The sequence below is a fragment of the Chelonoidis abingdonii genome, chromosome 9 (assembly GCF_003597395.2).
Source record: "Chelonoidis abingdonii isolate Lonesome George chromosome 9, CheloAbing_2.0, whole genome shotgun sequence".
Classification (NCBI taxonomy): Eukaryota; Metazoa; Chordata; order Testudines; family Testudinidae; genus Chelonoidis; species Chelonoidis abingdonii.
In genome coordinates, this window is record NC_133777.1 from 8,190,753 (window position 1) to 8,214,935 (window position 24,183).

Consider the following 24,183-nt stretch of genomic DNA (forward strand, 5'->3'; position numbering starts at 1 on the left):
AAAGCTGGGACGTTTATTGCCTTGAATCATTTACACAGTGTCATTGCCAAGGCCTGAGCAGGTTAAAAAGGGCCAATTAACTGTATAAGCTGCACCTGAAGGAGAGTCAGGGCCTGATAAAGCCTAACTGAAGGTGAAGCCCTGCTGGGCAGAGGCACACTAGGCTTGTACAAAATCAGGAAGTTGAGCACAAGAGGGGCTAGCAGGGGGCAGCTCTGCAGTCCTTGCTGAGGGAAAAAGGGAGTTGGCTAGGGATAAGGAGGAGTTTTCTGGGGGGGTGTAAGCCCTGGGATCCTGCCCTGGATTACAGCATTTGGAAAGAAGCTGAGGGGGTGAAGAAGCCACTGGGAGTGGAGAAAGCTTGGGCTGGCAAACCTATAGTGAGGCAGGAAATAGAGAAATGAGGTAGGAAGGAGCCCAGGGAAACAGCAACAAGGGTGGAGATTGAGTAGACTGTTGCTAAGCATAGTGTTCCTGGGCTGGAGGTCAGAGTAGTGGGTAGATCCGGGTTCCCGTACCAGCCACTCGAAAAGAGGTACTGGACCTGCATTTTGATCAGAAGACTGCCTGACACAGCATGCAGACAGTTTGTCTAGGGGGACTTTGATACTCTGGAAAGAGAGGATTAAATAGTGACTAGCCTGGAGGGAGCAGCCTGAGTCGCACGGAGAGATGGGGAAACAGTGCAAGCAATCGATGAGAAGGGGTTCCATAGTGGGCAAGAACTAATTCCCAGACCCGGCCGCAGGGCAGTGCCCCTGCTGTGAATGAGACCCGTCACACATGCGCAACACATTTTACCACACCTACAGACTGACTGATTCCCAAAAACCTGAAGCACAGGATTAATCATTACTCTTGGGATGTTGAAACTGGATAGCAGATTGGACTTCCAAATGAGGCATCCAGAAGTCCTGCATTTTCCAGGAGGGAACTGTTACATTTCCCTGTTAATAGAAAAGGAATCAATGGTACGTGTGCACAGACCAGCTCCCGCAAGTCCTTTGTCTGCCTAGTTAGACCTTGCTTGGATCGTTGCTTTGTGTAATGGCTGGACAGCCACTTCCCCTAGGCTACTGAGATGTAAAGAGGAAACGTTTATTGAAAAATGTGAAACAGCCAATGGGTCTGGGCCATGGTTTAGCGATAAAGACATGGCTTTCTTCCCCTCAGAAATAGAAGTCACTAAAAATAGCAGCTCCGCAGAAACAGGGCTGCCTGAAAATAGCTGTTTCTCAAGAGCAGGGCTGGCTGCTTCTGAAAGAAGTAGCTATTAATGTATAATTGTCCCTTAGGCTGGCATCCGAGAAAATGTTATATATACAGAAATCTGAAATGAGATATATTCACAAGCAAGGAACAAGGGCACCTCTTAGTTGTCAACTGTCCTGTGAACTACTGTGGATCACATTAGCTCAATCAGTTCATAGGGGATTGATCCACTGTCATGCATATCTAGATCCATCACAGGAGTCAATTTACCACATCTTAGTTAAAACAGGGCCATAAGAATGGCCATACTGAGTCAGAAACAATGGTCCATCTAGCCCAGTATCCTGTCTTCCAACAGTGTCCAGTGCCAGATACTTCAAAGGGAATGAACAGAACAGAGTATTATCAAGTGATGTATCCCCTGTTGTCCAATCCAAGCATCTGGCAGTACGAGGCTTAGGGACACCCAGAGAATAGGGTTTGCATCCCTGACTATCCCTAGGTCTATGGATGGACTTATCTTCCATTAACTTATCTAACTTTTTAACCCAGTTTTGGCTTTTACAACATCCCCTGGGAATGAGTTCCACAGGTTGACTGTATGTTGTGTGAAGAAGTACTTCCTTTTATTTGTTTTTAAACTTGCTGCCTATTAATTCCATTGGGTGAGCCCTGGTTCTTGTGTTGTGTGAAGGAATAAATAACACTTCCTTATTCAATTTCTCCACACTGTTCATGATTTTATAGACCTCTATCATATATCCTTTTAGTCATCTCTTTTCCCAGATGAATAGTCCCAGTCTTTTCAATCTCTCCTCACATGGAAGCTTTTCCATACCCTTAAGCATTTCTGTTGTCCTTCTCTGTACTTTTACCATTTCTAATATGTCTTTGTTGAGATGGGGCAACCAGAACTGCATGCAGTATTCACGGTGTGAGCATACCATGGCTTTATATAGTGGCATTATGATATTTATTGTCTTTTTATCAATCCCTTTCCTTATAGCCCCTGACATTGTTAGCTTTTTTGATGGCTGCTGTACATTGAGTGGATGTTTTCAGAGAACTATCCACAATGACTCTATGATCTCTTTCTTGAGTGGTAACAGCTAATTTAGATCCCACCATTTTATACGTATAGTTGGGATTGTGTTTTCCAATATGCATTATTATGCATTTAGCAACACTGAATTTCATCTACCATTTGTTGCGTGGTCACCAGGGCCAGATAATTTAATGGTCAAGATTGGTAACTAACAAAGCTAGGATAATGATATTGCAATCCACTCTCAGATAACCTAACTAGGTTCTTATACCATGCCCCACACTGTGATATCTGAGCACCTTATAAATCTAAAGCCAACTTGGAAAAATCAGAAGTATATCTGCATCAGGTTCAGGTTCTGCAACTGCATGCCCACTTGTGGAACCTAGCCCCAGTTTTCAGCTCTGCTCAGCCTTTTCAGTTCTCATAACCCGAAAACATCATCCGCCAGCTCCAGGTCTTCAGAAGAAAGGCCTTGTGCTACTCTAACCACTGTACTTCATAACAAATACAGAGAAGCAGCAAGTGCTTATGAGATAGACTGGCCAAACAGTCTCCTTTCTCTAAAATGTCTCAACTTCCCCTCTTGCTTCATCTCTGTCTTAACAGATCATGTCTCAGGCCTCCTCTTTCCCTTCCCAACCCAGACAGCCAATGTCTCTGCAGCTGTCATTTTCCTCTTCCTCCTTTTCATCTTGGGGAAAATTCCAACTGCCAAAGAGCCTCAGACCAAAAGAGAGAAGAGGAAGAGGCCCCAGGTATGAGGGCTTGCTAGTGCAGTAACTCTAAGGAAACATTAATGATAGTGAGCTGCAGATTGCGCTGGCTGCTGCTATGTTTTGCATGCCCTGTGTGCACCAAACTTAACCCCATGCCTGCAGCCAAGCTATCATCTGCTGTGGTTGCCCCGAGATCTCAAAAGATAAGTAGGATTGGGTTGCATCACTGCTTGGCTAGGAGACCTGCAAGTAACATCTTCCTGTTCTAGGGAGTTGTGCTAGCAATTCGTTAAGCGGTACCCTCCCCTCTAGTCATTGGTAAACCAATACTCCATTAAGGAGTTAGGTTGGGGGGACAGTCTTCTGGATGTGATGTAAAACTGAGGGTCTGATCACCATGGCCATTGAAGATCCCATAGTACTTTTTGTTAGCATAGGAAATTAATCCTTGTGTCCTGACCAAATTCCAATATAGATAATTGCAATCTGCCTGCTTGAATTCTCTCTGCAGTTTCAATTAGCTGTGGTAGCCTTCTTTACTTCCTGTCTTTATTGCTAAGCAATGCTGCTATGTGTTGCTAAACTGCTGCATTATAGCAATGGACAGAAGGGTCCTGATATATCCCTTACCTACCTTAATTCATTAATGTTTGTGAAGTGCTTTGAGGACCTCAGAGGGAAGGAGCTAGAGGAATGCAAAGTATCATTACTGTATGATAAAAGCTAAGTGTGTGGACCCTTTGCAGTTTGGGTTGGTTTGATTTATGCAAACATCTGCTACATCAGTAATACAATAATAATATTAAATAATAATATTCTGTAGCACTCATCATCCAAGAATCTCAAAATATTTTACAAGCCATAAGGGAAGTTATAATTATTTGTTTTACCATAGCACATAGGACCAGGATTCCTTTGTGCTAGGCACTGTACAAACATTAATTTTAAGCTGCTTCTCATTCGTCTGGCTATAAAACCTCTCTTTACTCAGTGGCAGATTAGCCACTGGGCCAATGAGGCCCATGCCCAGGGGCCCCGGACAATTCCGGGGCCCTGGAAAAATGGGTGCTGCCATGCCCTGGTCTGCTCTGCTCACCCAGCACTCCTGTGGGGCTTCTCTCGCTCCCTGGTAGGAGCACCGGGCAGGGCAAGACCCCGCACCCCGACCTCATTTTCCCAGCAGGAGCGGACTGCAGGCAGGAGTCAAGAGGGGCCCCCACTTGCTCTGACTCAGGGCCCTACAAAACCATAATCTGCCTCTGTCATTACTCTTTAGCTTACAATTGGCTTCCCCAATGAAGCACACTGTAATAACGTGAATCAATGATGCTATATAAAAAGAAAGATGTCCATAGAATTCACTGAATTCTTTTACAAAACGCTCTGTTTATTTGAAAGATGAAATCCCTGGTGTTTCCATGTGATCACTTGTGAAGTAACTTCCCACCATTTAGGAGGCCCTGGAGAAATGAGTGAAAGCCTCAGGGCAGCACTTCGGTGAGCTATTACATGTCACAGAACCACTGCACATATTTACATCAGTTAAATACTGTGCTCCACTCAGGGCTGAGGTTGTATAAAAACTAAAACTCAGCTCCTCACAACCTATTTAGGCACCTAACTCTGACTGATTTCCATGGAAGTTAGAACCTAAACACCTTTAAGGTTCTGGGCCTAAACAACTTCTATCTCTACTCTTACTTTTAAAGAAGGTGGACAGTTCTTGTCAGGGGTTAGATCACTGCTGTCTTAAGTGAACCTGTATTGGAGATTTAAAAAAAGAAAGGCTGATTTCAATTCCACCCCTAACTTGCATCAGCCTGACATTATCTTCTTTGCACAGCGCCAGGCACTTTTCCACAGGAAAGGAACTGCTTGAGAACAGGAACCTGACCCTACAGATTTCCCCCCTGCACATTATCCTTGCTCACATGCATAGTCCCGTTTCAGACAACAGGACTACATACCTCAGGAAGGGAAGCAGGACTGAGCCTATGGAGTCTAGCAATAAGAAAAACACCATGTGAGAGTTCGCCAGGGGCCAGTTTTGCAATAAAAAAAACATTTCCAGTAAGTGCAATAATAAAATGGAACTAGAAGGATCTTTAACTCATTTAACAGAGAATCGAGGAGGAATAATTCCTTTAACTGACTGAGCACATTACATTTTCCTAATACTGGTTCCTACTAATAAGTAAAAGAAAATAACTGCCATTAATTTATTCCATCCTTTTTCTTATTTAAGGGAGAGAGCATCCTTCTAAGTTAAGAAACTGATTATGGCAAAATATGAGCTGAACATGTAGAACACCTGAGGATAAAGTCTATTAAACTGTAGAATAGTATTATCAGAATAAGGGGCAGCAAAGCTTGGGCCTTCCTTGGCACTCCAAAGGCACCAGTGGACAGTGGATACTGTTTCCTACCGTATCATTTTGCTTTCATAGAAAACCCAACGCTTATTTCATGAGTTTGAATTACGTCGTTTTAAAACCTCTAGAGGTCGGGCTAATGTAGAGATTATTTCGAAATGAACAGTTCTGCTAAGCAAGGCTGACACCTGCTGGGGTTTTCTACTTGTTAAACTGATCGTTCATTTAATCCTATCTAGTTTTTTCAGAATCCCTCCCTCCCCTCTGCACAAAGAGATCTCCTTGCTGCCCAGCCCACACATGCCCAGGGACCCCAACAGTGACTCATGGGCAAAGAAAATTAAACATGAAACAAATCTGGATGTTCTGTTAATAGTTACGGAAATGAGGAAATAGCACTCGCCACAGGAAGGCACAGCTCCTGCAGGTAATATGCCAACTATCCTTACACGCTTCTGCCTATGCAACGGCACAGCAATTCTTAGTTACAGCTACTGCTGTACTAACTAGTCCATGGCCACTTTCGCTGTGGTGCTGAAGGGCAGGATGGTTCTGACATGTAAAAAAAAAGCCCCAAAGGGACTAAGATGGGACCACATGGTTCATTTTTTCACTTGACACATAATCACTAGTATAGGAAAAGCTAGTGGCCTAACTCACCCCCTTCATCCTATAAGTAATTTCACAGCAGAGCATACACTGCATTGGAGACCACACTGTAAGACACAGTCCTGAGACAGAAGGGGGATGTGGCAAGAGGACAGATGTGTGGGGAACAGAAAGAAGAGGAGTAGGAGGATAGAGGCAGATGCTAATTACAAACCAAAATCCATGACCCCAGAAAGGGCCCAGAAATAGTTTGGGGGTTCTGCAGTGACGGGCTCGTTCCAGCAATAAAATTAACAGATTTTAGATTCACACTGTTTTGGGTGAGGAAGGAAGCAGTGGGTCCTCAGCTTCAGAAACATTAAGAAACACTGGAGGAACACAGATAGAAAAAAAGATCAACCTCTCCAACTCTCTAGTATCTTTGAAATGGTAAAAGAGAGAGAGCTCCACGGGTGTTTCACTCTCCAGCCCTTAGACTCCTGATATCATCTGAGCTGACAGTGCGAGGATCATCCTCTTTTTGTTGCACTGATCCCACATCCTGGAAATGTCACTTGCAGGACCTTAGCAAACCCCAAATAACTTTTGGGAAGGTTGTGAAACATTATTCCACTGCAAAGTTCTGATGTGATGTGACAACAATATCATGTAACTTCATCATGTGGTGCTGCCATTTGGACGTGGCGTAACATTCTCCCGTGACAGGACAATGGTCTAACCCAGTGGTTCTCAACCCGTGGGCCACTTGCAGCCCAATCAGCACACAGCTCTGGGCCACGCAGGTAGTATATATATTGTGTGGATGCAGCCCACATAACACTTTTGCGGCCCATGATGGTAAATAGGTTGAGAACCACTGGTCTAACTGATGTGATGTTTTCATGATGTCGTTCGGATTCAGTGTCCTCACACTGCATTGTTCCTTGGGAACACTCATGTGACTTGATGATGGTCAGACATGAAGTGATGATGATGCATTGCTATGTGATGTTTTCATGAACAAAGATGTTCTGACATGATACAGAATTCATTGCCACAGGAAGTAACTGAAGCCAAAAACTTAACAAGATTCTAAAAGGGTCTGGACCTTTACATGGTTAACAAGAATATCCAGAGTTATAGTAGACCCCTTATTTTACAAACTAATGGAGGATCAAAACATTAATAAAATAGAACATCTCAAAATTACAGAAGATATGGTGCATAAGTTGCAGTACAGTGCACTGCATTGTTTTCTTTTTGTCCTTCAAAAGACTGCAAAGTGATTTCCAATGCACTGAAGGCATTGGAATGTTAAGGGATGTTGACTTGGTCTTCATCAGCATCTCTTTCATTATGCGATTACTGTTTTTCTCCCACAAGAAAAAAATTTCATATAACCAGTTATTCATAAAATTGGCATTCATAAAATTGAGGTTTTGTTATCATATTTGATAACAAATTTTGGAAGGGCTATTAAATCTCATGTATTGAGCTGTTCTCTGTTAGGTTCCATGACGATGAGACTTAGGCCTTGTCTGCAGCACAGGGGAAATTCGATCTAAACTATGCAATTTGAGTTATGTGAACAGCATAACTCAAATTGATGTAGCTTTGATCTACTGACCACGGAGTCCACACAACGTGATGTCAAGGGGAGATGCTCTCCCGTCGACTCCCCCTACTCTTCTCGATCCGGTGGAGTACAGGGGTCGACAGGTGAGCAATCTACAGTTGATTTAGCGAGTCTTCACTAGACTCACTAAATCAACCACTGATGCATCGCTCATTGATCCCCTGGTAAGTGTAGACAAGCCCTTAATGTAGGGGATAGTTTCCCACATCTGCCTAGTGCAGGTTTCTTACATCTTCCACTGAAGCATCAGTCGTAGCTTCCTACTCAGATTTGAACCTTAGCGTTCATAAACTGAGAAGCTAGCATGAACCCTCTAAGCTTAATTACCAGCTTAGATCTGATATCACTGCCACCAGAAGGATCCAGGGCTTGGCTCCTCTGTCTCCAAAACCTTTCTCTGGGGGACCCCAAGGACATCAGGAAGCCTTGAGTCTTACCACAAAGGGAAATAACCCCCCTTCCCCTTGTTTCTCTTACTTCCTCCCCAGGCTCCCCTCCTGGAGTTATCCTGAAGATACTGTACTTAACTCCTTGAATTACAAACAGAGGGACATTCCCTTCCCCCCCGCTCCTTCTTCCCCTGGCTGCACACATCTCCTCCGTACAATCTACACAAAGCGAATTCCCTTCCCTTCCTTCCTTAGCCTAGCCCAAGAAACTCAAAACAGGTCTTAAAAAGAAAGCTTATATAAAAGAAGAAAAACACATAAACCTAGTCTCTGTATCAGGTTACAATACAGGGTAAATGCTTTAAAAGGAAAAAATGATAAACAACCTTATTCAAAAAGAAAACAATTTAAACATGCCAGCAACTAACCCACTGTAATACAAAAACAATTATAACCTATATTTGTCTTTATACCTGTACTTACCTGGGAAGACAGAAGATTAGAAGCTTGAAGATAGAAAGATCCCTCTCATACGAGAGACAGACAAAAGACCAGGCCAAACATTCCATCCCCTGAGCTTTTAAAAATCCGGTTTTCTGATTGGTCCTCTGGTCAGGTGTTTGGTTCCCTTCGTTAACCCTTTACAGGTAAAAGAAACATTAACCCTTAGCTATCTGTTTATGACAGCATCTTATATTGGCTGCTATCAGCGGGAAGACATTGGACTAGAATGGACCTTGGGTCTGATCCAACCTGGCAATTCCTATGTTTCTATGTCTTTGCCCTGAGATGCTAGGTGATATTGCATCTGATTTGATCTTATTTGCATACAAAAATCATTGCATTGCATCAATTCTGCACTGAAGTCCTCATGCTGCAGTTGCTGCCAGGGCCGGCTTCAGGCCTATTCCACCAATTCCCCCAAATCGGGCCCTGCGCCTAAGAGGGCCCCGCACCCAGTGAGAATCCCTTCCCTGGTTAGAGGCTCCTTTTTAATTTTTACTCACCTGGCAGCGCTCCGGGTCTTCGGCAGCACTTTGGCGGCAGGTCCTTCGCTCGCTCTGGATCTTCAGCAGCACTTCTGTGGTGGGTCCTTCAGTGCCGCTGAAGACCTGGAGTGAGTGAAAGACCTGCCGCTGAAGTGCTGCCAAAGACTTGGAGCACCGCCCGGTGAATACAAGCCCCACGTGTTTTTTTACGTGTTTTTTTTTTTTTAAGTCATCCCTGCCGGGGCCTCATCGAAACTGTTCAGATTGGGCCCCGCACCTCCTGAAGCCGGCCCTGGTTGCTGCCTCTCTGCAAGATGATGTACAGATGCACAGTACAGACATTCTGATGCAGCGTGATACAGCTTGGTCACAGGTCAAAGATGTTATATGTCACCACGAGTCACTATGTTTTCACATGATTTCCTCATCTTGCATTCCTAGGTCATGATATTTTCATGAAAAGTGTTGTCAGTTCGATACATGGCATTGAGTCCTGGGATGGGGATGACAATCCTGAATGCAAAATGGAGCCATTCCCACACAGACTCAACCCTGGGCGGGGAAACATCTGGGGAAAAGTCCAAACAGTGCCTGTGCACAACTGCTGAGTGTCAGGCATCAAATAAAGATCACCCTTGAGAGCACAGGGTGGCCCCGTGTGTGGGGTGCTGAGAGGGGAGGTGACACACCAGGGTCTGCTCACATGAGGGAGTGTCTCCTTGCATGTGACACGCGGGTGGTCTGTTCACACAAGGGGGTGTCTCCTTGCATGTGACATGCGGATGGTCGTCTGTTCACACGAGGGGATGTCTCCTTGCATGTGACACGCGGATGGTCTGTTCACACGCGGGGGTGTCTCCTTGCACGTGACATGCGAGTGATCTGTTCATACGAGGGGATGTCTCCTTGCACGTGACACGCGGATGGTCTGTTCACACGTGGGGTGTCTCCTTGCACGTGACACGTGGATGGTCTGTTCACACGAGGGGGTGTCTCCTTGCACGTGACACGCAGATGGTCTGTTCACACGCGGGGGTGTCTCCTTGCACGGGACACGTGAGTGATCTGTTCACACGCGGGGGTGTCTCCTTGCACGTGACACGTGGGTGGTCTGTTCACACGAGGGGGAGGGCCTGCTCCCCCGTGGCTCGGAGCCAGCCAACCCCGCCCTCTCTATCATGGCGCCTCGCCCACGCCGGCAATGGCCGCCTCACTTCCGGCTTTTGAGCCCTTCCTCCCGTGAGTCTCAGCGCCACGCCCTGTCCGTCTTCCTCTCTTGCGCACCGACACCCCGCGCAGCTGCAAGATGGCGGATCGACCCGGTGAGTGCGGCCCCGGGGGCTCCAAGGTGACCGGAGACTGCAGCGCCTGGTTTCCGCCCGGCCCACGGTCCAGGTCCTGCGGGGCGCCTCTGGCCCTAGCCCGGCCTCCGCAGCGTGCCCCGTCCTGCCCACGCCGTACCCCCAAGATCCCCTCCGTGCCCATCCTCGCACCCCCAGGATCCCCTCCCGTCCCATGTGATTCTCTCCGTGCCTGTCCGCGGGTCCCTGTGCTGCAGCTCCTCCCAGACAAACGGGCAGTCACCGGGCTTTCTCTGTGTCTCAGTTCCCCTCAAAGACGCCAGGCTCCTGGACGTGAAGCTGGGCCAGGTTCCCAGCTGGATCGCAATGCGGGATTTCACCCCCTCCGGGCTGACTGGGGCTGTGCGAAGAGGTGAGTCTCTCCCATGAGCCGGCAGGGGTAGTGCAGGTAGCCTTGGTAAAGGGTAATGCCAAGTACTACTGATGGCAAGGACAGATGTGGAGCTGCCCTGCCCTCTAGATCCCTTCCACATACCCTAACCCTGCACACAGTTTCAGATCCTGCTTAGAGCCAACTGCAGGATCTGGGTCTAACTGGCCATATCTGGCTTTGCTGGAGAGGACTAGGTGGTTGTATTTGCCCCACCCATCCTCTCAAACTTAGACCTTTTCTACTCATGGGTGAAAATCAGCCTGCATCCACACTCGCTGCAGTGTGTAGATACACATGGCAATGAAAAGTTCCTGCAAGGGAGAGGCAGTGAGGAAAGGCTCTGGCAGTTCCTGCCTTTCCCTGCTGCTGGAGTTTCACTATGGCAGCGGCATGCTAAACTGGTAAAAAAAATCCTGTAGCCGTGGGAGGCACTGCTTGGACTTGTAGAGAGCCACATAGGGCATATTCCCTAGAGTTCAGGCATGTAGGGTACTTGACCCTACTTGCCAAAGCTGTACCTCATTGTCTGTGCTGTTGTTTATACCTGTGCTAGCTGGGTGTACAGCTTCTGTACCCTGCACGCCACTGCAAGTGTAGACCTATCCTCGGTGGGGAATGCTGCCCCTCATTAAGGAGGTGGGAGTATCTCCTCTACTGACACTGACCAGCACCAGGCACGTATTTAAATATACTGTCACCATCCTTCCTGTGAGGAAGTAACTTTAGAGCATAAGCCAACCTCTAACTATTGCAGGGGCTAGGCAGAAAGTTTTCCTTGGGGATAGGTTATCTCATAATTGCCTGGTGCTGCTTCTGAAGCAGCTGGTACTGGCCATTGATGCAGACAGAGTACCAGACTAGATGGCCCACTGATGTGATTCAATATGGCAGTTCTTATGTTCCTAAAGCAGGCACAGAAATGTTGCCTTCTGTAGTATATTGTTCTGTTTTGAATATGTGTGAATTCATTAAGGTTGCTTTTTCAGCCTGTTCAGAGGTTTAATATGCTTTAGGTTTACATATAGATAAATAGATCTTTTAGAAGTTTTAAATCAGTAAAATGGCCTGCTTATTCCTTAAAATTAGTGTGTGACCTGAATTTATTTGCTTAAAACAAACAATCAGTACTTTTTTCATATCACAAGAAGCAAATAAAATGTGTAATTTTAGGTGATGGTGGTTTGGAAAGAAACAAGCTTTTGGTAGAGATTAACATAATACAGAGACTAACTAAATTCAGTAACAATTTTGCAAAAACCCTAAAGACTAAGCAGTTTTTAAATACTGTACTTCTGTTGTAACTTCAATTTATGTAGGCGCCATATACATCTTCAGATATCTTTAAACACAAGTATTCTTGACTAGTAGTGTTGGGTAGACAGAGAATATAGTTCTTTTAAAAAACTGGATAACTGGAGAAACAGCTTTGATCTCATAAAAGTCACAGTAGTGTCTGGCTTGAAACAAGATACTGGATCACTCTTATTCCTTTCCATACATGAGTCTAATGCTAATATTAATCCTATTTTACTTAGCATGAGAGTTGTCTTCTGGTAGACTTGTTTCATTAGTACAGTGGTTCTCAACCTGTGGCCGTCAGCACACACGTGGCCCATGTGACATCCCCAGGGCCATACAGGTAGTAGTGAATGCAGCCCACAATGATAAATAGGTTGAGAACCACTGCATTAGTATGTTTAGAAAATAGCATCTATGATCTCCAGGGATTTTCTTGTTTTTTTCTCATCTGAATTGCTGTTGAAAAGGGTGCAGTAAGTAGCTGTACAAAATGACTTTTGAGTTTTAGGTATAACTGTATACAGGGTATAATTGCCATTGAACATAAGAAAATAACTCTCTCCCCTATTTAGGTTATGACAGATACTTAAATAAGTACATCAATGTGAAGAAAGGGGGCATCGGTGGTATCGCTATGGTGCTTTTTGGTTATGTAGTTGTCAGCTACATTTGGAACTATGAGCACTTGAGTAAGTAAAACCTTGTTTTGTATGGTTGAGCACACTAGTGTAGTCTGTAAAACTATTGGGCAGGGGGATTATTTCAAAAACTGTTCCTGGAAGAGGAAGCAAAGTGAGAGAGAGTGCTTAATTTTGTTATTTATATAGCCAAGAAACACTGACAAGACTCACACTAACAGATTGAGCATGGGACTAGGAATAAGGAGCTAAAGTCTACCCCTGCCTCTGCTGTTTTGTGACCTTCACTCAATAATGTTAACCTATGTGGAAAATGGGTATACTACTTGCCTGTCGGAAGGCGTGAAGATGAATTAGCTGTTTGGTAATATTTAGGAATTAAATAATTTACAAAATAGTACTTGTGGTGAACAAAGATTATCTTGCTACTTTTATTGTCCAACAGTAGTCAAGAACTGCCTACTGTGTAGTGCAATCTTAGACTGTACTTTAAATACCTAAGTACTAAAAATGTTCTCTATGACTTCAGCATACTGACTTGTTTTGTTTTAAATGATGCAGAGCATGATCGTTGGAGGAAGTATCATTGAAACATTAACTTACTGCAGCAATGCAAGTTGCAGCCCTAGACCTGGACGCAGCTGCTGGAACAACTTTCCTCGATGAAGGCATATAAGCCAGTCACACTGATTTCTGTCCTGTTATAATTCCAGGCAGATTCTATGACCAATAAAATATGTACTTTAAGGTTGGTTGGTTTATGTAGCTAATAATCTTGAGAGACTTTCACTTGCTGGTGCTGAAAAGTGTTTGTATGTCTCTTCTCACTTTTCCCCCCCCTGTATGGTAGGTACAATGAAGATGGTTAGAAAGCCTTTTGCCATTTTAATAGTACATTGATCTAATGTGCAGTGCAAATGACTAAGGATAAGACTGATTAATCTTTAACTGTTTTACTGAGAAGTATTACTGCTATATAGGATACCTCTACTATAATGATCCCTTCACTTCAACCAAATGGGTGCAAATATTACTGGTCAGAACTTGTTTTAACAGGAGTCTTACGGGAGCAAAGGAAAAATCAGTTGTTTAAGATGCCAACAGACACTTTATTGTAGCCACAGACAGGGATGGCTCCAGGAGTTTTGCTGCCCCAAGCAGCCCAAAAAAAGCTGTGATCGCAATCTGCAGCACTTCAGGGAGAGGTCCTTTGCTCCGAACGGGAGTGAGGGACCCTCCGCCAAATTGCTGCCAAATACCTGAAAGGGCTGCCCCAAGCACCTGCTTGATAAGCTGGTGCCTGGAGCCGGCCCTGGCCACAGATGCCTAAAACTCATAATCATAGTTCCCTCATACAAAACACAGTTTCTCTGCTAGAGGACCACTTCCACCACTTTTATTTTGTACTGTTTTACTAAGTAAGATCTCCAGTAATAATTGTCTTCAATAGTATGTTGCCAAGCAGCTCCTACCACTGGTCCTAAAAGACTTCCATAGAGTTGTGTGTAGAACTACCCTTGCCCAAGTGATGGTAAAGGCTGAATGAAAGCAAATGTGTAGCCTGTATTTGAAATGGAATGTGACAGATTATTCTAAATGCCAGGGACAAGCAACTATGTTAAAGTGATTTTTTTTTAAATAAAGTGGGGAGGGATGAAATGAAACTTCTACAGCAGCAAATGTTTGCCAGCTGACACTTCCAACCATGATGGTGAAAGTCTAAATAAGCAATGGAGTACATGGTTGTCACTTAAAGAAGCACAGTTTTGATGTGCTTGGGACCACCTACATTAACAAAACACATCAGTAAGTAATGATGCCACAGTTCAGAAGAATGCAGGGGCGAGTGCTATATGGATAAATTACAAGAAGTTGTTTTGTCTAAAGCTAACAACTGTTAAGGGGGTACAGAGGCCCCTGCCTATTAAGAACACGGTTAGAATAAAGGTCTTGCTGGAGGATGGCAGGGGGCACTTCTGTGTTCAGCAGTATTATAAAGATAAAATTACCGTCTGGCTTGAAAAAAGTTACTTACACAAGCTGACCATACTCTCAAGTAGATATGCTTTGGTTTATGGAGTGTAGACGGGGTACTTGCTTAGAAATGCACAGTTTCTAACAACCCTGTGCTGGAAGTACAAACAAGTTTAGCACCTGATTATAGACTTCAGGGACAGAAGTCTTGATGTGTGTGTGTGCTGAAAAATGCAGAATGAGCAGTGCTACAGTCAGCCAACTTACACCTGTGGATTTAATTTTAACTTTTAAGCCTGAATACCCACTGTGTACTAGAGGGCGTATCAGTAAGTACAGCTTCTTCTACAATTTTTTTTAAATCAACAGTCCTGTGTAATCATTTAAACCAACACAGGGTCTTATCACTTCCCAGGCATACATTACCCTTTTTCTGAAAAAATCACAACCTAAGTTTCACAGTCAGCTTTAAAACAGGAAGGAAAAAACATAAGGCAGATAAGCAAATGTAGATAGATGCTCAAGGCTAGAAAAGGCTCACATATTCGAGATACAAGAGCTGGACTTTTCTTTTTTAATTCTCTATGATTATTTCAAAGGGCTAAGTCTTACAAAATTAAGGTGTTTTGGCTTGGAAAAACATGCTCCTAAGAGGATACTCTTAACACTCAAGAGTCCAATCCAAAAGCAATCTCAAGAAAACATAGTTCCACTTATTTGTTTTGAGAGCCTGTGAAGATACTTGTGCAACTGACTGCTTGTGGGAATGCCAGCTAACTTCATCTGTTGGTATCCATACACTGTTACACCTTCAAAGCTACTTCAGGTCTGAGTTCAGGGTTGCCATGGTGAGAACAGACCTGCGCCTCTTCCACAGTCAATGCTTTTGTGATTTCAGCTAAAACCATAAATGTACATCCATTCCCCTACAAGTGGTTTTCACATACGAGGACCAACTTCTCACCCTGCACAACAGTGAGGTGAAAATGCTTCTGGCCAAAGCATACAAACTTTTATTTCAGTCGGACAAATACTTTACATCTTGGTACACAACATGTTATGTAAGCCATCAGAGGAGGTTAAGAAACCTCAGATTGAATAAGGGAACATAGGGCCTCCTTTCAAGAACTGCATGGCAAGCTCCCTCACTGAAGTGGGAGGCATTTCAAGTACTAGTTCTTCCAGTCTGTCTTCCTCCTTGAAGAAGCACTGCTGAAAGGTTGGAGGTTCCCAAAGGCTATCCTTTACAGAAACACACTGCAGCAAGATGTGTATTACGCTGAATGTTACGTTGGTGAGGGTTTGCACATTATTTGCCATTAGATCTACCTCCCAACTAGGCTCAGTGAAAAAAGGCAGAGGCCAAGATCTATTTTAAAAGGTTAAAACATAAAAAAATTGGACAGTTACAAAAATGTTTATCAGCAGCCAGCCCCTGGCCACAGTTCTTTCACTAATGGCGTTAAAAAACAAAACAAAACTGATCGATAGTTCAAGAATTAGTGCTAGGTGGAAACCTTTCCCCAGTGTAAAGAACCTCCTTGCACTCTCCTCCCTCTATGCTGTCTCACTGTCCGCTTAGAAAGGCCAGGTGTCCTTTGGTGCATCTGTTGGCATAATGTCCTTTTTCACCACACTAAGAAGGAAAAAAGAGAAGTTATTGTGGCTTTTCCCAAAATTGCCTTTAACAAATCAACTGGCAAGTAGTTCTAGTTTGGAAGTGATGCTATTAGTACACAAGAGACAATATTCAGCAAGTTAACGCATTCTGTACTATACCATAAATGAGATTCTTGCCACAGACCCTTTTGGGGCCTCTTGACTGTTAGGACCAGAACTTGCCTGCCACTATAACCTGAAGACCCAGGTTTCATCTGATCGTTGGTGTTCTTGGCACTACCAGTGGGAAAGGGCTGCAAAAGAGACACTCAACGCCCTGAGGAGATTTAACTGCATTACTCTGCTGTAGAGACGGGGGTTTTTTACCTGCTATATTTCAGCACCTGAAGTCTCAAGGAGACTGCTCTGACCAGTATGTATGATGAACATAGAAGTTCAGATGAGAATCTCCTTGTCAGCCACCCTGGACTACAAGGGTAAAATACAATCTGAACAAAAGATGCTTTCTATGCTCTGAAACAAACAGCCTTCTAAGCCGTGAAGCCATGACATATCGTAGTCTGACCCTCCTACTTTCTCCAGATGTGCAATTTATTTGAATTACTTTGTTAAATCCCAGCCTGATTGCACTCTTTTATTGATGACTATGCAGAGAAACTGCTTAGCCTTGGGTAGGGTAGTGACTTTTCAGTGCTCCAGCTGCAGAAAAATGGAAAGTCGTGCATTGATAATAAAACCAAGCAAATGCATGACACGAGTCATGGGGTAACTAACTGAAATCAAAATATCCTTTATTTTCTAATAAAAATCTGACTGAAATGTTAGAACCCGTTAAACATATGATCTCTGTGCTTGGTGGGGAAGCCCTGTGGTGAGGGAGAGAACGGGGAGGGAAGGAGGAAGAGAACTGCTGCTGCCCCCATATCCTCTTTTGTGCTGATTTCCTGCTTTACCTTTGACAAAGGCAACAGCGCTGCATAGAGCAGTCGTAAAAGAGCTTTGGAAACCTATGACTTCTCCCCTGCTCCCCCTCCTCCCCCCCCCAACTATGACATACAACTAACCCCAATTAGAGTTTCTGCTACAAAGGAAGTTAATGGCAAGACTCACAAGGATAACTTTAGTGGGTAGGTTTAGGCCTTTTGCCTTCACTGAAATCCAAGTCTTGTATTAAATTGGAGCCTTAGAGGTTCTCAGTGAAACTGATTCAGATGTTTGCTGTTATAATCATGTAGCCAGAATAAATGTCAAAGTTACAGAAGATAATGACGGAATGAGTCCAAAAAATAGTTTTAGTTGTATGTTTGGATTATTAAGAGACTTTGTTTGGAATAAAGAAATGTTTAGGTTCATTATTAATATTAGTGCTCACCTTGGTCAGACTCACTGAAAAGAGTGGCTAAGGAGATCCTTTGCTACCTGCGGTAGCATTTGGGGATGTTTCCGCAAAACGTTCATGGAAATTGAGGTTTCAGTTTCATTGAGGAGCTACCTGTACCACTAACTGAGGAATTCGGGTTTGATGTCTTGTTTCTCCGTTTGGCAGGAGCTACGTGTGCTGTGGCAGAACCATCTTCAGCCTTTCCGGATTTGACTGTGTATAGTCACTTCCCCCTGTTGTTTGGGTGAGTTTTTCACACAGCAAAAGGGGAGAAGCCTTTTTAAAAACAGCAAAATGCAGGGAGGAACACTCGGGCAGGGGTAGCATCTGAAACTACTTTTAAAACGGTTTTTGAAACTGGCTCAATTTTGGGTTGACAATATCCTTTTAACTGGCACCAGTGGGGTTTTCTGCGATTAGCAAGTGGATCAAGTGCATTGAATCATTTCATACAGGCCACCGAGGGGCCATCTAACAGTCATTACCAACCCACAGACTAGGTAACTGGTAACCCACAGGCTCCATAGCTCAATACTAACTCCCTGATCCCAAGCGGCACCCACTATCCAAAATACATGTCTAATAACCAGTGCATACATTTCAATACTTTTCTTTACAATGTCAATGCTTCTTCACAGGCCCTGCTGCCCCAGCAACTCAGCCACCTGTTCCCTTTACTGCAATATGCACCAAGTTGAAAAGTGATGTGACAGGTGGCTAGCAGCACAAAGGATGCACTAGTCAGTTTAGGTGACTTTTACTTTGCATTTTTCAAATACAAACACCCTCTGAGAGTTACCTTGTAACAGGTGACCTGCTCCAGCGGCCGGGGACCTCTGTTCCCCACGTTGTTGCTTTGAGACTGCATAACACCGATGACTTGTGGGGTCCTCTGCTGGTTGGGAGAAGAGTTCTGACTCGTTAACTGGATCAAGGATGATGACCTTTGTAATGGCGGATTGTTATTTTGCTGGGAGGGAAGAGAACATCCCACACATTGAATGATAACCTTCTAAATAAATTCAGAGGAAATTTATCTGCCAGCCCAAGCACCAGAGATGAAAGTTCAGAAACAATAGGGCATACAGGGCTTGACCTAGCAACCAAGACTTCCCTCACAAAACAGATCTACAGAGCTGGGCGAGGCTGCCAGATATGTCCATTAGAGCTCCGTGACAGGTGTCAAGCAGATTTATTATTTTAATTTGGCAGATGGTTGCTTGGAATAAAGAAAACACAAATGTATATGATATACTATGTAACATGGTAGTGCTCTGTGACCAAGGGCTTACACTGCAATAAACGAGTGATCTTAGGACTTGTGCTTGTCAGTGTAGCAGAGCTCAGGTGCACTGCTTAATGCTTACACAGTGCCCACCTTCCAGACAGTCCATGGAATAGAACTGTCACTACTGGCCATGCATTTGCCCTCTCAGCTGAAGGAAGGTGGCAGCAGCAGAATAAGGAAATCAGGGGTTCAGCTAGAAGAAAAAAAAAAAAACAACCCCAGAATGAAGAAGGCAGCAATTGTGATCAATGCCAAAAGTAAGAGGAGAGAGGGAAAGGATAATACTTTGCATTTTTATGGTGGATTTCCTCCAATGATCACAAAGTTCTTTAAAAACTTTTGGTCAAGTTTCAATATGTCTGTGAAATAGGAAAGGATTACTCCATTTTACAGATGTTTGCCCAAGACACGAGTACGATAAAAGTCCTGATGGCTTGTTATTGTTCTAACCACTACACCACATGCCCTCTTTAAAAAGAGTCAAATTTGTTATCTAAATGAGTTGTGCTTCGAATGTGTTGTCTCTGGGAGAGGCAGGGAAGTCGTGTACCTTTTGCTGTGGTTGTGTTGGCTGAGGCAGTGGTGGTTGCTCTGTGGTTCCCATAGGCAGTTCAAATCGAGGACTGGTTTATAAACACACAAAGAGAAAAGACACACTTAGAGAATTGATACTCAAACCAGAAATTGGCATATACCACCAGCACAGCACTGGTTCCTTAAAAGACAAATAACTGTCCAGAGAGCAAAGCAAACCTTTAGTTATCTAAACTGTGCTTCACAACAAGTGGACCTTCTCTCCTGCGTTCTGCTGCTTAGCCTTTAAAAACTAAAGTGGTAGGGGAGATACTGAGACAATAAAGAGTATTTCTGTATGCAGCTGTGAAGCATTCTAGGATATATATTCATCGCATCTGCAGTTGTCCTCACAACCTTTGTTTGATGTCCCAGAGTTGTGTGTGTAAATATCTAAACAGCTACTTGCCTCCTTAGTCTGATATTTGGAAAATGCAATGCAATATAGTAAATGTCCATACCAAATCTGACCACTGAATGAACTGACTCATATGCAAGGATTCAAAAAAAAATATACTATGAAATAAAACAGTTGTGTAGCTGAAAGCGTAACTGTTGGAATAACGTGTCTAGAGTTAAGAGGACAGATCAACTGTAATTAATTAAATTGCTTTATACATTGTATTGACCATGCAAGCACTGATTGACATTTTCAATGTCTTCTTGGGGAACATTGGTGTGATTTGCCCAATCTCTTTTGATCATCCTGACTACAAATTCTTTTCACTTTTAAGAGGTAAACTCAAATATGAACAAAACTTAAGCTGTGTGGTACAGTACAGTTAGTGCATTAGTGCTGCACATGTTCTACACTGATGGGTGCAATATAGTAAGATAGAGCTGATGCTTAACTGATCAGAGAGGAAACTACAGATGACAGAAAAAAACCCTAGAACATACTCACTGCATGAATTTACAAGCGGGCCCCTCTGGACAGAATCCCACCAGGTAATTCACACAAATGACTCTTCGAGTGTGTCTGTGTCTGCAGAGGGGACCTACAACATAAAACTTCGTAGATCACATACATTACACACATACCCCAGCACCTACCAGTGGCACATATGGGAGGTGGATTACATTAGCCTCATTTTTATAGCCACAAAAGCAGCACCTATGCACCATACATACCGTGTTTACAGAAGCCTCTGTCATACCAGGGGCAGTCTTTGATCTTAGACTCTGGGTCAATGTGCAAGAACGGACATTCTTTGTTACTGCACTCTCCTGTACCAAAGCGAAACACACACTTTAGGAAACAGAGCATGCGTGAGGTAGAATCCCCTCCCAAAACAATCCCTACGTCATCTAGTCCCAGCAAAACTGTCATGAATATTTCTAAATCCAGGCATAAAATCTGTTTGCCTACCCTTTACCAACAACAACAAATACTCACTGCAGGTGAGTAAGATTTTGCTAGATTGGGTTATTTAGATGCGCATTTAAAAATAAAAGTACACTGGAAACTTCCACTACATGCATCTGACGAAGTGGGAATTCACCCACGAAAGCTCATGCTCCAAAACATCTGTTAGTCTATAAGGTGCCACAGGATTCTATGCTGCTGGGAAGGGAAGCAATTACAGCAAAACTAAACATGTAATGCAGCAAAAGTGTGGCGAAACTACAAATTACATGCTAACCTTGATCCAAGGAAACCTATAGGACTATAATCTTCTAACAAGTTGCCTCAATATGTTAATTTAATTTAGCCCAGGTTTCCAGAGCTGAAGGTTGAGGCATTCAATTTTTGGACCCTTGAGCCTCCTGTCACTCATCATCTGCTGAAAAATTAATTCATGTAGAGACCACCTATTCAAGTTAGGGACAAGCTATGAAGGACAAAACATTTTAAATGTGTGAAGAGTTCAGGGGGTAAAATACAATGTGGAACTAAACAGATCTGATCAGAGCGCGCAAATTACAATCTAACAAGCATCAATAGCAGACAGAGAAGGGTAGAGAAGGCAGATGAAGCAGAGATGACAGGTATATACCAGGGTCCTCTTTGCCAGTCATATTCCCACACTAGCAAGTGAACTCAATGAGAAGCCACAACACCCCTTACCAAATTTGGAGTAGAAATAACACTCAGGCATCTTGGTCATGTCATACTCATGAAGGAACTCACACTGGTCTCCCTTCTTGCACAGCCCTCGGAGCCAGTGTTTGCAAACAACTGTCTTTTCTCCACTGATGTGTCGGAAAGGACACATGCCTCCTGTAGGTGGAGAGGGGAGAAGAAAGAATGAACAGTTGGAACTTTTAGTGCAAGAAGCTTCGTGCAGGCCTACAGGGCAATGGTGGTTATTTGCCTGAATCCTAGAAGAGGAGGAGTTTCACAAGTCTTTACATTTGCATATGAATTTACCTTTTAGTGCTAGTGAAAGTTCCTGAACTGACAGCCTTAGAAAAGTGAGGTCTTTTGTGTATCCACATAGATGGCTGGGATTTCAACTGCCAGGTCCTCTGCATGGCAGTCTAGTACCCAGTGCCTACCACTACCATTGCCCAAACCCCTCAAAAGGGTTTGTATGTAATCAATTCAAGCCTCACCCTCCTGAATTTCTTAGTTCACGCATCATCCACCTTATAGTGATCCCACCATTGCATCTTTGCTTTGGAGAGCTCTACTGCATGAAACATAGTCCCTCTTGATCTCCATTTCACTGTCTCTCTCCCCAACCCCTGCAATGTAACTAGGGTATTATAAATTAAGATAATATAATTAATGAACTGCCAACACTCCTATTTCTCCTATTTTTATTTCTGTCAGAATATAGTATTAGGAATGTCACTTGCCCTTTCCACAAGCAGCTCTTAAAAAAAATTCACAGACAGCAGCACCCGATTCTGTGGAGAAAAAAATATTCACAGTGAAGGTTTCTGTTAAATGCAGCCACGTTAAAAGCATTTCCTTCCATCTGGAGATGAGCTAGTTCTGGGCATCAAAAGCAGTCAAGCAGTATTAAAAAGCCCCCTGGCAAACTGCATGTTAATGGAATAAATGAATTTTCTTGTGCTGGTCTCAGCCGTTTGGCTCTTCAGGGTATTTTTTGTTACTTTTAATTCAGTTTCACATTTGTAAAAGAACGTGTCCAGTCCTGGAGACCGAAATCTCATACAGCATTTATCCACCGAACAAGTATAGCATCGTCAGCAGCACACTGCCCCTTGTTATGCATGACGACCCTGACTTAGAGCATCTGCAGTGTGCAAACAGAGTCAAACACAGGGACATGAGGCTAGCCAGCACATATTGTTAAAGGGTGCCTCTCCTCCCCCTACTAGTGTCAATTATCAGAACAAGGGGTTTTGAGGCTCAGCCACAGACTGGTGTTACCAGAAACAAGTCACTTCACCTCTCTGTCCAATCGTTTTCCCCATCAATAAGGTGAGGATACTAATGCTGACCTACCTCACAGTAATCTGGTCCCTACTGTGTCCCTTAAGTAAGAGATAAAGTCTGTTTTCAAGCAATAATCATGCAGATCAGACACCAAAATACAAAACACATTCCATTAGGCCATGAATGAGAACCTGTGGGGCCATCTGCCCAATGCTGGGGTTGGGGGGGGTTGGGGGGATATTAAAGGGATAAAGGAAGTGTCTCCTCATGGCCTTGAGGGGAGCTTTCCTCTAGGAAGAAAGATATGGAGAAGCCTCTCACACAAGGGTGGGGTGAGGAAAGGAAGGAGGGGGGTTTCCCCAGGGGAGCGGAGTGTTTACACCCCAGATCATGGGATGGAGTCTCTGCAGGAGAGGGGGGTGTTCCCTGCCCCAGGACTACGGAGTGGGGGCTCCCCAGGAGAGGGGGGTGTTCTCCCTGGGACCATGGAGTGGGAGCTCCCCCAGGACCATGGGGTGGGGTTTCCGCAGGAGAGGGGGTTCCCCCCCCCAGACCATGGAGTGGGGACTCCCCAGGACAGGGGTGTGTGAAAGTTTCGGTAACAGGGTCTCCGCCGGAAAAGGGGGGGGTCCCCCCCGGGACCATGGAGTGGAGTCTCCCCAGGAGAGGGGGGTGTCCCCCCCCCAGAACCACGGAGTGGGGGCTCCCCAGGAGAGGAGGGTGTCCCCCCCCGGAACCATGGAGTAGGGGCTCCCCAGGAGAGGAGGGTGTCCCCCCCCCGGAACCATGGAGTGGGGGCTCCCCAGGAGAGGAGGGTGTCCCCCCCCCGGAACCATGGAGTGGGGGCTCCCCAGGAGAGGGGGGTGTTCCCTCACCGGGACCATGGAGTGGGGGCTCCCCAGGAGAGGGGGGTGTCCCCCCCCCGGGACCATGGAGTGGGGGTTCCCCAGGAGAGGGGGGTGTTCCCTCGCCGGGACCATGGAGTGGGGGCTCCCCAGGAGAGGGGGTGTCCCCCCCGGGACCATGGGGTGGGGGCTCCCAGGAGACGGGGGTTCCCCCGGGGGTGGCGATGGGGAACGGACTTCCCGGCCCCTCACGCACTGTCCATGCCGGGGAAGGGCAGGGGCTGCGCCCCCAGCTGCTGCTCCACCGCGATCTCCAGGTCGAACTTGATGTGGTCCACGCTGGCGATGAGCTCCTGCATGGTGGCGGCGGGGAGGGGGCCTGGGCCGGGGACTCGCGGAGTTGGGGGCCGGCGGGGCCACCGGCTCAGCCGCTCCGGACCGCCCGCCCGCGGGATGCTGGGATCTCACCCCTCACCCGCCGCCACCTCTGACCCCCCAGCTCCCACCATGCACCGCGCGGCGCCGCCTCCGC

The 24,183-nt window shown here is 45.0% G+C and overlaps 2 protein-coding genes across 4 annotated transcripts; one reads left to right on the forward strand and one right to left on the reverse strand.

The window, feature by feature from the left end:
• The first annotated feature begins 10,187 nt into the window (after positions 1-10,187).
• On the forward strand, positions 10,188-13,372 carry ATP5MF (ATP synthase membrane subunit f). Its single transcript, XM_032782970.2, has 4 exons — positions 10,188-10,272; positions 10,556-10,663; positions 12,556-12,672; positions 13,183-13,372. The coding sequence occupies exons 1-4, from the start codon at positions 10,257-10,259 to the stop codon at positions 13,209-13,211; spliced, it is 270 nt and encodes an 89-aa protein (XP_032638861.1). The 5' UTR covers positions 10,188-10,256; the 3' UTR covers positions 13,212-13,372.
• Positions 13,373-15,585: 2,213 nt separating this feature from the next.
• Positions 15,586-24,148, reverse strand: CPSF4 (cleavage and polyadenylation specific factor 4). 3 transcript variants are annotated; one of them, XM_032782965.2, is made up of 8 exons: positions 23,908-24,148; positions 22,260-22,310; positions 21,526-21,678; positions 20,589-20,684; positions 20,362-20,455; positions 19,435-19,507; positions 18,396-18,488; positions 15,586-16,231 (listed from the first exon to the last, which is right to left on the reverse strand). In XM_032782965.2, the coding sequence occupies exons 1-8, from the start codon at positions 24,008-24,010 to the stop codon at positions 16,163-16,165; spliced, it is 732 nt and encodes a 243-aa protein (XP_032638856.1). In that variant the 5' UTR covers positions 24,011-24,148; the 3' UTR covers positions 15,586-16,162. The 3 variants fall into 3 exon arrangements, with proteins under 3 accessions (XP_032638856.1, XP_032638855.1, XP_032638854.1); XM_032782964.2 differs by having other exon boundaries at positions 18,396-18,491; XM_032782963.2 differs by having other exon boundaries at positions 18,396-18,566.
• Between the last annotated feature and the right edge of the window lie 35 nt (positions 24,149-24,183).

Bases quoted from the DNA above. Each gene is read 5' to 3' on its own strand.
- ATP5MF (XM_032782970.2), top strand. The intron at 10,664-12,555 runs GTGAGTCTCTCC...TCCCCTATTTAG, and splicing joins GACTGGGGCTGTGCGAAGAG to GTTATGACAGATACTTAAAT. The intron at 12,673-13,182 runs GTAAGTAAAACC...TAAATGATGCAG, and splicing joins TTGGAACTATGAGCACTTGA to AGCATGATCGTTGGAGGAAG.
- CPSF4 (XM_032782963.2), bottom strand. From the start codon at position 24,010: ATGCAGGAGCTCATCGCCAGCGTGGACCACATCAAGTTCGACCTGGAG. The intron at 19,508-20,361 runs GTGAGTATGTTC...TTTATAAACCAG, and splicing joins CCCGCTTGTAAATTCATGCA to TCCTCGATTTGAACTGCCTA. The intron at 18,567-19,434 runs GTACACGACTTC...CTTCCCTCCCAG, and splicing joins CAACACAACCACAGCAAAAG to CAAAATAACAATCCGCCATT.